The 13,116-nt window shown below is 46.1% G+C and overlaps 1 protein-coding gene across 1 annotated transcript in view; it reads right to left on the bottom strand.

The window, feature by feature from the left end:
- The window catches only part of LOC8050670, a 55,010-nt gene that overhangs the window by 27,682 nt on the left and 14,212 nt on the right, over nucleotides 1–13,116 (bottom strand). The window contains exons 5-6 of the mRNA XM_042292783.1: nucleotides 6,956–7,190; nucleotides 4,281–4,424 (exon numbers count right to left, since the gene is read on the bottom strand). Coding sequence (XP_042148717.1) covers nucleotides 4,281–4,424; nucleotides 6,956–7,190 — 379 coding nt within the window. The remainder of the gene's footprint in view (nucleotides 1–4,280; nucleotides 4,425–6,955; nucleotides 7,191–13,116) is intronic.

Raw genomic sequence — 13,116 nt, 5'->3', positions numbered from 1 at the left:
ATCTGGTAGTGAGATATGGAACTCGCTGACGGCCCCTGATACCTCACGAATCGAATCTGTACAGAAACGTTTTGTTCGCATTATGTACGACAGGCATTTTAATAAAACGTGTTATTATGATTACGATATACTCTTAACACTTTCAGCTTAGAAAATTTTTTCACGCGTAGACTTTCGCGAAATATTTTATTTTTACACAAAGTGTAAAAATAAAATATCGTGCCTGCTCGCGCCTGTACAAAAAACTCTTTATTATATCCGCCCTCGAAGAACACACTGTCACCGTCAATTCGCATGCCAATTTCAGTGACCGACGTAGCGTTCGTTCAATATTTTTCGTGCCTTTGCTTCTTTCAAGCATGATCTTGATATGCTACGTGCCTAGGACAGTGTCTCAATGAGTCTTTTTTTTTTTTTCTCAATTTATATGCCACCAAGTTAAATCCTCACAGTTCGTATGGGGCACAAAATAAATAAAATATTATTATTATTATTATTATTATTATTATTATTATTATTATTATTATTATTATTGTTGTTGTTGTTGTTGTTGTTGTTGCCTTGCATGACCCAATGCTCTTTTTGCAAATAGATACATTGCTTAAACCTGGACAAATTATACGTTGTATTAAATATTGATGAGGAAAAACAACCTATTTGTTGCCTTATTAATAACTGAAACGGTCACAGGCGCAATGAGTTCTTTTCAATCGTCTAGTATATGCATAGGGTCGTTGAGCAGTGATTATATTACAATTTTGGTCGCATCCGTGCTTCATTGCGTTTGTATCTATCGTTTTAGTAATGGGTGTTGCTTGTAAACTTGTTGCTCTTGAAAAAAAACACAAAAAAACATTAAGATGGTTCTAGGATCATCAGCACCCAATGTTAGGGTGTTCAATAGCAGACTATGGAATGTTAGCCTTAGGACAAAGCTCAGCCCCTCCCCCCCCCATTGAGAGTATAACATTTTCCAGTGAGCATGTAAAAGGTCCCTCTCAGTTTTCCAGCGCAGATCCGTTCCAGGGTATACCCGATAATCACCGTAAGCTATCGTTAATGCCCGGCGCTTCCTTCCCACGCGCTCCCGCCCAGAGAATCCTCCGGCACATAAGAAGTGACCTCCGCGACCTCCACGGCCAAAACCGTGTTAACTCCGAATCCCACGTGCACGGTGCAGTAAAGAAAAGCGGGACACGCGCCTGTCCTCTCCGTGGGCGGGACGAGGAACGCACGAGAGGGATTACACAAAACGTGACGCAACGAACGCGTTCGTGCAGTAGCACATTAGACCGGAAGCTGCACCCTCAGCAGCCCGTCCATAACGCCGTCGCCCACCCGCAGTAGAGTTACGCTTCGTCTCATCGCGACTTGGCAAACGGCCAAGGCTACGGTCCCAGTGAGCCAATCAGCGCGTCGGAGGGAGACACGTGACTATACTCTACCGCTTCAGCGCACTGCTGTCGATGTCACACAGAGAGAGAAAAGCCGCTTTTGTACGAATATAATTTAGTGACGAGCTAATATCCGAGGGGACAAAAGCGACGACTGAGTACGCAAAAGAGGGCCCGGGGTAAGAGTGAGGTTCCTCTTTCCCCTCTCTTACAAAAGCTCAGGTTACGCTCTCACCCCTGTACCTTAGGTAAGGGCTGTGACGTGCTTCGCCTCCGTCGCTTGGATTGGCTAGGAGAAGCCGTAGCGTTCGCTTCTTGCCCAGTTACGGTGAAACGGAGTATCGTATATTACTACTACTCGCGCAGCATGCGACCGTGACTTCGGCGATGGTAAGGGCACCCATCGCGTAAATTAAAAGAATAATAGCGGAAGAAGCAGTCTACTCCAACTGCAGTCGGTCGGTTCGTCTCCCTCGGGAGACGATCACGCAAGGGCGCCATTAGTAGGAACATGCATGCGCCATGGGAAGCCCCGACCAGAGCGGACACAATGGGTGCCGTTAGGGTCGGCGGGTTTCACCTTTCTCCACGACGCGTCCTGACGGCGGAGAGAATAGGCGACCGTTAGCGTATGCACGTCCCCCGGTGTCTCTCTCCCAACGCGTCGCCCCTGGCGGTGTTGCCTCGGCGCACCGGGTGGCGGCATCGGCATTTTCGTTTCCGGGACGGTCTCGACGGGAGCAGCCGCTGGCGACGCGCCACTGCCCTCCAATACGATGTCGGTCAAGCGCATAAACACCTTGGCTTTGTAGCATGCTTCCGTGTGTCCCCCCTGCCCGGCTCGTTCGGCGCGTCATGATGGATGGTTGGCTAACTCTACGGCGACGCTGTCTGTGTGTGTCTGTGTGCACTGCCGAGGGCTCCCTTCCGTCGTCGCGGAGGGCGATTTGCGGACGCTGCGCAAGACACTGGTAGTTTGCCCCGCTTGGGTGCCTCGAAGCGTGATTTCCGTTCAACTACAGCAGACAGGAACGTAATCGGAAGGAACCGTGGCGGTACCAGCAACGAACGTTCGAACACTGGCGGTTGAGGGGAAACTCGGCAGGAATTTCGTTGTGAAGGTTGTGGTTCAAAGATGGCATCCTCTCGTTTCCGCGTATGCCATTGTTTTCCTCTTATGCTAAAAGGGGAAAAGGAGGCGTGCCGAGAACAAGACGTCACCGGTCATAAGACGCTCAACGATGAAATTTTATACGCCTGCATGTTGAAAGCGAGTGCGTACACACGAGGTCTACCAACAGCGGACGCGTGACCTTTGATAGTTAAAATTACTGTGGTTACATTTATAATTTGTTTATGTCTCTCCAAGGAACATAACAAAAACAAAAGATTATATTTGTTCTAGTTTTAGATCACCTTTAATTAAGGTTATTGACAGTATTGACAGGTGAACGCACTTGCTTTATCTAGGGACTTCCAATCTGTCTCGACCAGATCTAACAACGAGACGTGCCAATAACAATCATGGTTCACACATTTTAGTCTTTTACTTTTTTAATAAGGATAAACTTCATCATTTCGGTTAGATGGCGCCCCTTCTGGTTACGTAATTCAATTCACTTGACAATATCTAACCAGCGGGCTCATGGAGCCTTTGCAGTTTGTTCTCGTAGACGCCAGTTCTTATTTACACGCATTTACTGCGCCTTCGAAAAACCGTAGGCAAAGCAACTAACGCAGAATCAAATATTTTAGACCAATGTTGTTCTTCCACCAGCATCTTCTTCGGGTAACATGAGTTTGCGCAACGTCGTATATGGCTTAACAACAATTGCTGATTTTTCTGGCCAGTGTCACTGTTCGAAACGCAGGAGCAACAGGACGTCTAAACTCCGTGTCACTAGTTGCGTGCAGTACAGGCGAAGGCAACGCCAGGCGAGGAGAGAAAGGGCAAGCCATAGGAACGCTGGGGAGGAGGCTCTTCCATTTCCCTCCATTCCTCCCGCCTTCAAAGTGCTCGCTCTTTCTCTCTTCGCTTGGTTTTGCCTTCGCCTCCTGCACTGCACACAGCTACGGACACGGAATATATGTATGCACTGCACCTGAGCACGTAGTATGGCGATGAGCTTTCGCTAAACAGGAATCTGTCGCTTGCAAGATCACAGCAGGATGACAAAAAACACTACGCCAGGCTATAATTTACAATGTAGGCGTTGTCTATACCGGGTGTCCGAAAGAAATGAGAACCGTGTTTATTTTTTTTCACGCCGCAAAAACAAATTACGCTTCGCCGAAACTTATTTCTCCGCCCCAATGTAGCGACAGAAGTCGGGAGGAAATGCTGAGGTACCAAAATTTTGCGTAATCTGATTCAAAAGCCAGTTTCAGAAATTTTAAAATAAGAAAATGGGACCCCGTTCCCGGTGATGAACGCCATTCATCGTCACGTAATCGCGGGATTTGTTGGCCGCCATTTTCTCAATGAGAGTCTCGAAAATCATTTATAACTTTTTTTTTTTTTAATTACATAACGGCAGGACCTTAAACTTTAACACCTTATTCCAAGATCCCCAACCACTGGCTTCACAATCACGCAGCCTTGGCTTTCGACGACGCGCAGACTAATGATGTGATGCAAAAAACACGATTCCCTTTCGTCCAAAACATTCGGTATTTTACGATTGTACGTGATTCGCGAGACGGTAGAGGATTATATATAATCACTGCGACGCAACCTCATGGGCTGCGCAGCGATAATAATATGATCAGAACTTGTCACACCTTGAGATTCTTAAGTTGTCAGCGAGCACGCTTCAGTCGTTCAATATTCGGTTAATTTAGAGCGCTTCACTTCATGCGGAGGACTTTTTTTTTTTTTTTTCTTACCGTCGTAGCAGACGCCGTAAGCGTCGCAGGAAGGGTCTGGAGAGTCCGCGAACACGGGAGACTTGGTGGATGTTCGCGTTTCACTCGGTGGACTAGGAGGACTCTTCAGCGTACCGGGCTTGGCCGCATACACCCTGGTCCCGTCTGCGGATAATACGAAAGAAGACATCAGACACTCATTCATTTTCAGGTACTCACGTTCCTTGTTAAAATGCTTTTGGCTTAACCCGTGTCACTTGATTAAAAAAAGTACAACGTTTTTTGTTACCGTTACACAGCACGACGTAGTTTGCATGAACGAGCGTACGCCACACTTTATTCTATTTATTTTTGAATTAAAAGTTTACAATCCAACTATTAGTCTATGTTTCAACTTCTTATCTAAGACACAAACATAAGAATTCAAATCTGCTGCTCGTCGGTGCCATGTATGAGCATAATACGCGAGGAAACGCCGCTGCTACGTTCGCGCTAACTGCCTCGCGCAGCGCGCACATGGCTTGCACGGACGTCACGTTAGTGGTCAATGTTTGCGGCCTTGCTGTTTAGCGCGCATCCTCTAAGTTCTGTGTAATGTCGCTGGATCCTGTGAGAGCACCAAGCCAACACCACCTAGACAGAAGGCCTCCGCATGGTTTCCTCTTCTATGAAACGTCATCACAGTCGGATCGCGCTCGGTCGGCTATTGGACCCGAGCCCGACCTTCGACGCGCTGATTGGCCACGAGCCGCAGCCGAAAACTGACGCAGCACTCGTGCCCAATATCTCGCCTCGATCGATCTGACTATGATGACGCGTGTGGAGGCCTTCTGTCTAGGTGGTGTTGACCAAGCTCCCCATATTGTCGCCATTTCGGTTCGTGGAACGAGCAGTTTCTCTTTGACCTATTCATTCATGGTGAGCCGATTCAAATTCCCGGTGACAAGCTGCTTTATAAGGACATTACTTGAATGCCGAGGTTAGCCACACACCGGCGAAACGAGCGCGTATATCTTTCCACCGCCACCACATGCGGCGTCAATGGTTGGTGGCCATCGATAAATAAGTTCTCCTGTCTGTAAATACGCAAGAACAACGATACCATTTTAGGAGATGGAGATAAGCATGATTGATAAGGATATTGCATGCGCAGTGACAAAGACGCTTATATTGACGAGGAGCGCTCTCAGTACGATGATACTCCGCAGCGATCTTGGCCCGACTGGTTAAGAACGACCCTTCCGAAGATTTGAATGAACCGAAATGGCGATTGAGGAGGGGGGAGGCGGGGGCGGGGCGGGGGCGGGGCATGGCAACCGAGCCCGATCAGCCAATCACCTTGCAATGATTTGGTTTCCTGCTATCAGGCAGAGAACGTAATGACTCTACTTTTCCAGGATCCCTCACACGCCTTGCATTAAATAAACTTTGGTACTTAAGAAGGAACCTGAAATCTGCATCATCCACCGTTAAGTTATCAGTGTATAAAACATTTGTTAGATCAGTTCTTGAATACGCTGATATAGTATGGGATCCTTTTACAGCATCTAACAATAATTCAATTGAAAAAGTGAAAAAAAAAGAGTTTACGCTTTATTTACAATAAGTACTCTCGTACTGACTCCGTAACAAAACTCTACGTGATCGCTGGAACTTCGTCGCAAAATTAACAGGCTAAAATTTAGTTTAATTTATCCCATGACCGCTTTAATATAGACGAGAATAGCTACATTAGTCTCCGCCCTCCTCCACGCTACCTCTCTAGAACGCAGAACGTTACGGCCCTTGTTGAACATACTTGTAGAGTAGACACGTTTAAATTTTCTTTTTTTCCAAGGACAGTACATGACTGGAATTCTCTGCCTAATGATGTTGTTATACAAGCCGAATATGCCTTATTTCTACACGAGCTTTAGCGTCATTTTTCTTGAATTTTTCTGCTTTGTTACTCCGTCCACTCTGCAGTGCAAACCTGATATGTATCGTGATGTTAAATTTCCTTTTCTGTCTAGACCTGAACGTGTTGACATTTTGAATGTTGTAATCTGCATAGTTGATTTTTATGTTCATTTTTCTCTTAGTGTATTGTCAGTGATGACTGTTTGTTACCCACCCCTGCGAAATCTCCAATCGGAGATGTAGTATCAATAAATACTAAATGCTAAATACTAATGCTTTAGTTCTGTGGCATGCACCTCGCACCACCGAATTTGTTTTTCGCGACAGGAGCAAGTGGGAATGACCACCAGCATGGTACAATAACGTCATGTATAACCATGCGCATTCCATTCGCTTGCCAGGCACACTTGTTCTTTTAAAAAAGTGCTCTGCTGGAGGGTTAAAGCTAAAGCTACTAAATAATCGCTACGCTTCAAAATAACGCTCAATCATCTTCGTGCTTAAAAGCGTAAAATTATGGTTGCCAGTCATGCGAGGCCTTACCTTATTTGATCTCACAGAAAACGCATTTTCCATCCTCCAGAAATGTTGAAACAGCGCTCGACAGAGCGAAACAATATCGTCCAAGTTTTCTTAGGGAGTTACATTTTCAAATCGTCCCCCGCGCTCTGCACTGTGCACCAAAATGGCGGTGCCCACAAGACTGTCGGGGTACGGACCGCCAACACTCGACGCATAGTCCATTAAGATAGGTAAAGTTTAACGGCTACAAGCGGCGGTGACGAAGGAGGGCTCACTCGTGCAGCGGGACTCGAGGTATATCCCTTTGGTCTCTCCGGTGTCGAGGAGCGGCAGCGGGGGACTGGGCCCCACGAAGGTGCTCGCCCCGTCGGGCAGCATCAGGTGGTCGACGTGGAAGACGGAGCAGCTTCCCTGCATCGTCCCGTCCTGGTTCGGCTTGTACAGCACCGACCGGCACACGAAGTCGTTGTCCACCGTGCAGGCGCGCAAGCACTCCGACTTGCTGTTCACCTGCGAAGAGAGCGGACAGTGGGAGGAAGCAGAAGAACACGGCGCCGTCGAGGCGTGTCTTCTTCATGCATCGCACACGGCATACAACGGCATCCACACTGTTCAATGGAGAGAACCTGGGGTTAGTTTCAAGATACTAAGCCAAAATCGCCCATGTATGTTCCTCGCCGCCCGGTCGAGTGCTCTTCTTCGGTATACTCAATTTACGAGTACGGACCAGGAAATGGTCCGTTGCGTTGGACAGTTTGCAGATCAATGTAATCCCACACCCTGCGTGGGCATGGGACACATTGGCCTACATGCATTTATTTATGCATGTAAACCCATATGGCGTATACTTATTGGTAGTTCGTATTTGTAACCACCCCACTGAAAGTCTAAAATGAGGTAGCAGTATTGATAAAGTAAATAAATAAATAGTGCAGTCTGAGCCGTCTACTATGATGTTCTTGGTATATATTATTATACGAGGCTGAATTTCTACGGTTAGATAATACTGGACTTCGCAGTGTCTAATTTATTCGTTGACTGCTGTTCGTATGCAATCTTCTACAGCATATCGTCATTTGAAATAGGGCGGTTACTTAACCCTGAATATGGGTCGCATACATATTAAGCCAATCGTCTATATGCCGGAAAAACAATTATTAATGCATGAGATGCTTTTTAACGCTTCTCCACTATCCCAGAATATTGTCTGTCTGCCCGTCCGTCCGCGCATTTTCCGCTAAATTTAGCAGGGAAAGTGGCGTCAACCGACGTCACGTGAGCTTTACACCTTGAGGAAATTGACGGCACGTGACCTATACGTACTCAGTTTCCCCGCTAAATTTAGCGGGAAAATTCCCATTCGTGTGGCCAAAACCTCAAATCAATTTGCTCGCTAAATTTAGCGGGAAATCGACGTCACATGACCTATACACCAATTCAGTTACCCGCTAAATTTAGCGGGAAAATTTTCGTCGAGTGACCTAGACACCAATCCAGTTTTCCTGCTAAATTTAGCGGGGGAAATCGACGTCACATGACTTATATAACCATTTCGTTTCCCCGCTATATTTAGCGGGAAAATATACGTCACGTGACAGAATATTGGTATATTCACAAAATACTTATTTATATGCATGATTACACTGATACATTAAGAATAATATGTTGATGTCTGATGTGTATATCTTGGTACAGTAGACGTCATCTTACTGCGTACGCTGTTGTGCAGTACCCTATAAAGAACCCCTGTTTGGTTCTCATGCTCATTGTATGACATAAATGATACAATGCATTTAGTTTTTGTTAGCTATGCACGAAGGAGTCACCGGATTTCTTCATGGGGAGGCCAATGTGTCTAAACCCTGAAACAGCTTGCTGGGGCAACGCCGCCACGCCACGCCGCCAAAGGTACGCGCAAGCTCATATGTTTTAGTATTTAAATTACCACAGAAAGTTATCCCCGAGCACAATTTATATTTTGTATTCTTACTCTTTACATCATAGAGATACTCCAGTAAACCCCAAAAATGACAGCGCAAGTAGGGGTTACACAAACATACGTCACTACCGTCACCACCAACTCGGCCAAGCCGTCGTTTTGATCAGTAAATCATTTTTCTTCGAAGTTTCAATTAGTGAAACGAGACCGAGAATTAGTTCAATAAAGCACACGGTTAAAGTTAGGCTGGCTCCTCCACGCAATCGCAAACACGTTCGTCAGAACCCAGCAACACAAGTTACAGGTTGTATAGGAAGAAATCATACTCCACTGAGTTAAAATCCTTTAAAAAGAAAGGGAAAATAATTATAGGTTAATTCATTCACGTGCAACACATAAGAACTCGAAAGACGTCCAGAGGAAACCATATAGTGTCGATGTGGACACCCGCTTCATGTCGTACGCTGATGTATGCAAAAATGACTTAATGCGCCGCATGGAGGGGTTTCACTGGTTATAAGCCTATCGCTCACTGCCAGGGGGAAGGAATTATACCTGTAGTGCTCAGACATAAAAGAGTGATACGCACAAAAGGAGATGGGTAACGCAGTCCATCAAATCTAATGATGACACGAAGAAAAAGATAAAGACATGTCGTGTGGAACGCGCCTGTATCATTAAACATTTTCTTGAACCATATACTCCGTGCTAACCCAGCATTACTGCCATCATCTAATCCGTCCAAGCGCTTTGCTTCTCATGCGGAACGGAAGCACTCCTTGGAGTCTTCCGTCCGGTACTGCCTGTCCACGCCGCTGGATAGTCTTAGCTTAGACTGTGGACTCATTAACTTCGATGTCTTTATTTGGAAACGTCGGTGCAAGCACCCGTATGTGAATAAGGCGGAAGAATGAACGCACGCAGGATCACGCCACGTCATGATCGTCCGACCGTGAAGAGTCAACTGGTACCAGACACTCAGAGGTAGGAAGAACGTCGTCACAAAGGACGTCGGCAGTCTCTGAACTTAGACTCCCCGCGCCCACGGCAAATGCATTCCCTGTCTTGTGTAGTACTTATCGCCTACGAGGGAACGCAGTCGAGAAATCACCACCATATATAGTCCGGACTGAGGGAACTAACGGAGAGTTCCCTCATCCACAGCCCAGCGCGCATGCGCGTTCGGGGGTTTGGAAAGCGAGCACAGCACGCGCCATACGCAGGAACTCTGATAATGTCACATGCCGTGCCACATAAGCCATGAAGCTTCAACTAAGTCACTAGACCTTTGGAAAGTAGCGCCAAGCTCCCCGTATGGTCGCCATTTTGGTTCACGGAATGAGGAGTCTTTCCTTGACCTCTCCATTCGTTACGGGAGCCACAAAGAAATGCCGCATTTCATCTTGCAATCGGTGGAACTTGGAACGGAATTTCGTTATGTTTTCGGAAATAATAGCAAGAGGAAGGCATTTTTTTCTTTTCCATCATATATTTGCAATTTTACTCGAATTTAGTAGGCATTTAGACGCTTTATTATCCACGATATTGCAACCTCCAACTTCAAGAGGATATTCCCAGGAATAGTCGGAAACAAGGAACTGGAACAAATGTGATCTAGCGACACGACACAGTTCGATGTGGATATTATCAGTTGCTCGTTTTATTTTATCTACAGATTATCTCGCGTAATATTTAATTAAAACACACAAACGTAAGGTCAAGTTAAAACGACACGTTAAAATCTTTGAAACGTAACGAGAACGCGTTCCTTTCGAACCGCTGGAACTTGTAAGGGGAACTCGTTTCAAGATTGAGAAGGAACGCGAAACGAAGTTTTCTTCAGTTTTGGAGGAACTTGTACAACACTGCACAGTAGGCACTGTCTTGTGCACAGCGCTCGTGGGTCACAGAAGTAGAAGAAGGGGGAGAAAAAAAGTGCGGTGAACTGGAGCGGCGATCTTGACGACACCACCTGTCACGGCCGCGAGGAGTTAGGCCTGGTGGAAACAACGTCTTTGTCCAGCAGGCCCTGACGGTCAGGAACGTCCGTTGTCCTGCGGTCTAGCGACGCATGGTCAATCCGGAAATGCCGTGGTCTGTCGGTTCCGGTCTTGCGCGCCTGCCTGTTGCGGAAGATGGTCGGCAGCTCGGACACTCTTTCGTGATACTTCGGGCTGGTAACAGCTGGACCGGGGAGGGAAAGGGGACGCGGCCGCTGAAAGCCTCTAAGCGGCAGTCCGTCTTGTTTTTTTCCAGCCAGGGAAACTGTCTCTTTCTTTCTTTGTCCTTGGGCGGTTTTCCGGGTTCTGTCAGACTCGTGTTTGCTTCTTTGGCTGACCAACTACTCGCTGTATAAATATTCACACAACCCCTATTATTATTATTCTTTGTGCCTATTACTGATTCGTCTTTTTCTTGTATTGATAAGCGTAGCGCTGTTCTCGTTGCACATTTTCCTCCTTGACACCCAGCTAGTATACTCCAGAAGTATACTCAAGATAAGGAAAAAAACTACACTTTCTGAAGCAAACACCAAGTTTCCAGCATTAAACAAAAATAATAATAATGTTTTTTCGCTGGTTTCCCATGGGAAATTTCGATGATCGTATAACCACTGTTGTTACGCTAGGTTAGCACGTCCAATCGCAAGTGTAATGCAAAATTCCTGAGAGCTTATCAACAAATAAAACAACAACAAAAGGAGATCCTTATCAACAAATACGTATTTGTGTGTGCTATACTTATGTACTATACTCCGTTGAGTCTTGTACACGTTGAACGAAAAAAAAAAAGTAACCGATTACAATTACGATTTCTCTTGGTTAAAAAAAATGTATTCAATTAGATTACCCGAATGCTTGAGAAGAAATATAATTGGCCGTTACTTGGGGAAGTTACTGTTATTTTTCTGATTACTTCCGATTGTCAGAACGACAAATTCCTGTTTGAAAACGGGTCTTTGGTACTGCCCTTTTTTTTTAGATTAAAATCACCGAATTACAAACGACCTATCTTCCTAATCCACCATTTTCGGCAGACCATCCTCCTGCGGGAGACTTGGTTGGACGATTTCTTGGTAAGAAACTTCTACGAACATGTATGGCGCCATTAGAAAGTGCACTGAAAAATAGTAACGGTTATAACTAATTTTAATACTTTCAAAAGTGAGCAGATTACTGTTGCGATTAGTTTTTAATAAAATTAGTAACATGATTACAAGATTACTCCAAGAAGTAATCCACTACGAGTAATTTGATCACATGTAATATGAGTACCGTAAAAGTCTGATTTCCGTTTTACATTCGAGAGTTCTAGGGAACCGTTTTTTCACATCCAAAGGGGCCTTCCCCCTGCGGTGGGTTCGTACTCGGGGGTTTAGCGCACCGTATCGAATGTGCGAAAACGGTTCCCTAAAACTCCCTATTAAGTCTGACCGCAGTCAACGGTACACAGTCCGATTGAGCCAATCGAGCAACGCTAAAAGTGCATCGTCACGCCGATCGTCGTCTTTGTGCGTTTGCTTATCACCAGCTAAACCTATCGCGCGCAGGAAAAAAATGCAGGGTCACGCTGGATCTACTGTGCGTCACTGGTTCCGATGGCGATAGCAAACGTCCCAAGATCGACGAGCGCCATCACGATGCACTTCGGCTTCCGCAGATCTACGCAGTTTACAAGTCAGAAACAAAAGAAGAGTGCGTGAGTGCCAGTTTTGGCGGAGTTGCCACTGCGGAGTCGGAATGATTCCGGAAACATTCTGCACGCACTTTCGCGACCTTTCAGAATGGAATTAGGGTATACCTTTTTTGCCCGGAATAGAGTGGGCATGGAATGGGGGGGGCTCCGTTCTTACGCGCCGCGAGCTGTGTCAGTCTTCAGCTAGGCCGTACGGCCTGCTGGCGCAACGTTGACGGATTGTTAAGGTGGATTTTTAAACGGCATAATTTCAACGAAGGTGACTGACGGCTTGATTGTTCTCAACGGCTCACGCTCCTTCCAGGATGAAAGTGGTGCGCCCGCAGCGAAGCAAACAAACTTCAAAAAAAGTTGAGGATGAACGGGGTGTTGTTTCTGGCATGCCGCGAGACGGGATAAAGCGGATGTTGTGTAACCACGCGCGGTTAGCGTGCAGATTTCTGATCCAGAATATCTTGTGGTGTTTGCGTAAAAAGGAATATATAAAGAATTGAATTGGATAGGGTAAGAAATTGCCACAATTTTACAGTAAACGTGAAGCCGGGGTCCACAGACTCCACACTGCTCATTCATCGTACAAAAGACAGTCTGCATAGAGATTTGAACGCGTGTCACCGCGAGATACGTGCTTTGAATGCCGCATGGCAATGAGGTCAAGGAGAAAACATGGCGCGCGGCGTTCGAACCACGGATATTGCTGTGACTCGTGTTTGCAGACTGTATTTTGTATGATGCATGAGAAGTGTGACCCCGGCTTAATTGTATAGAAAATCAGATATACTGGCGGCCATAGTTGTGTGC

This window comes from Ixodes scapularis, unplaced genomic scaffold (genome assembly GCF_016920785.2).
Source record: "Ixodes scapularis isolate PalLabHiFi unplaced genomic scaffold, ASM1692078v2 PGA_scaffold3__209_contigs__length_174095766, whole genome shotgun sequence".
NCBI lineage: Eukaryota > Metazoa > Arthropoda > Arachnida > Ixodida > Ixodidae > Ixodes > Ixodes scapularis.
The sequence above is the reverse complement of the archived record's forward strand: the minus strand, read 5'-3'. Positions and strand labels throughout refer to the sequence as shown.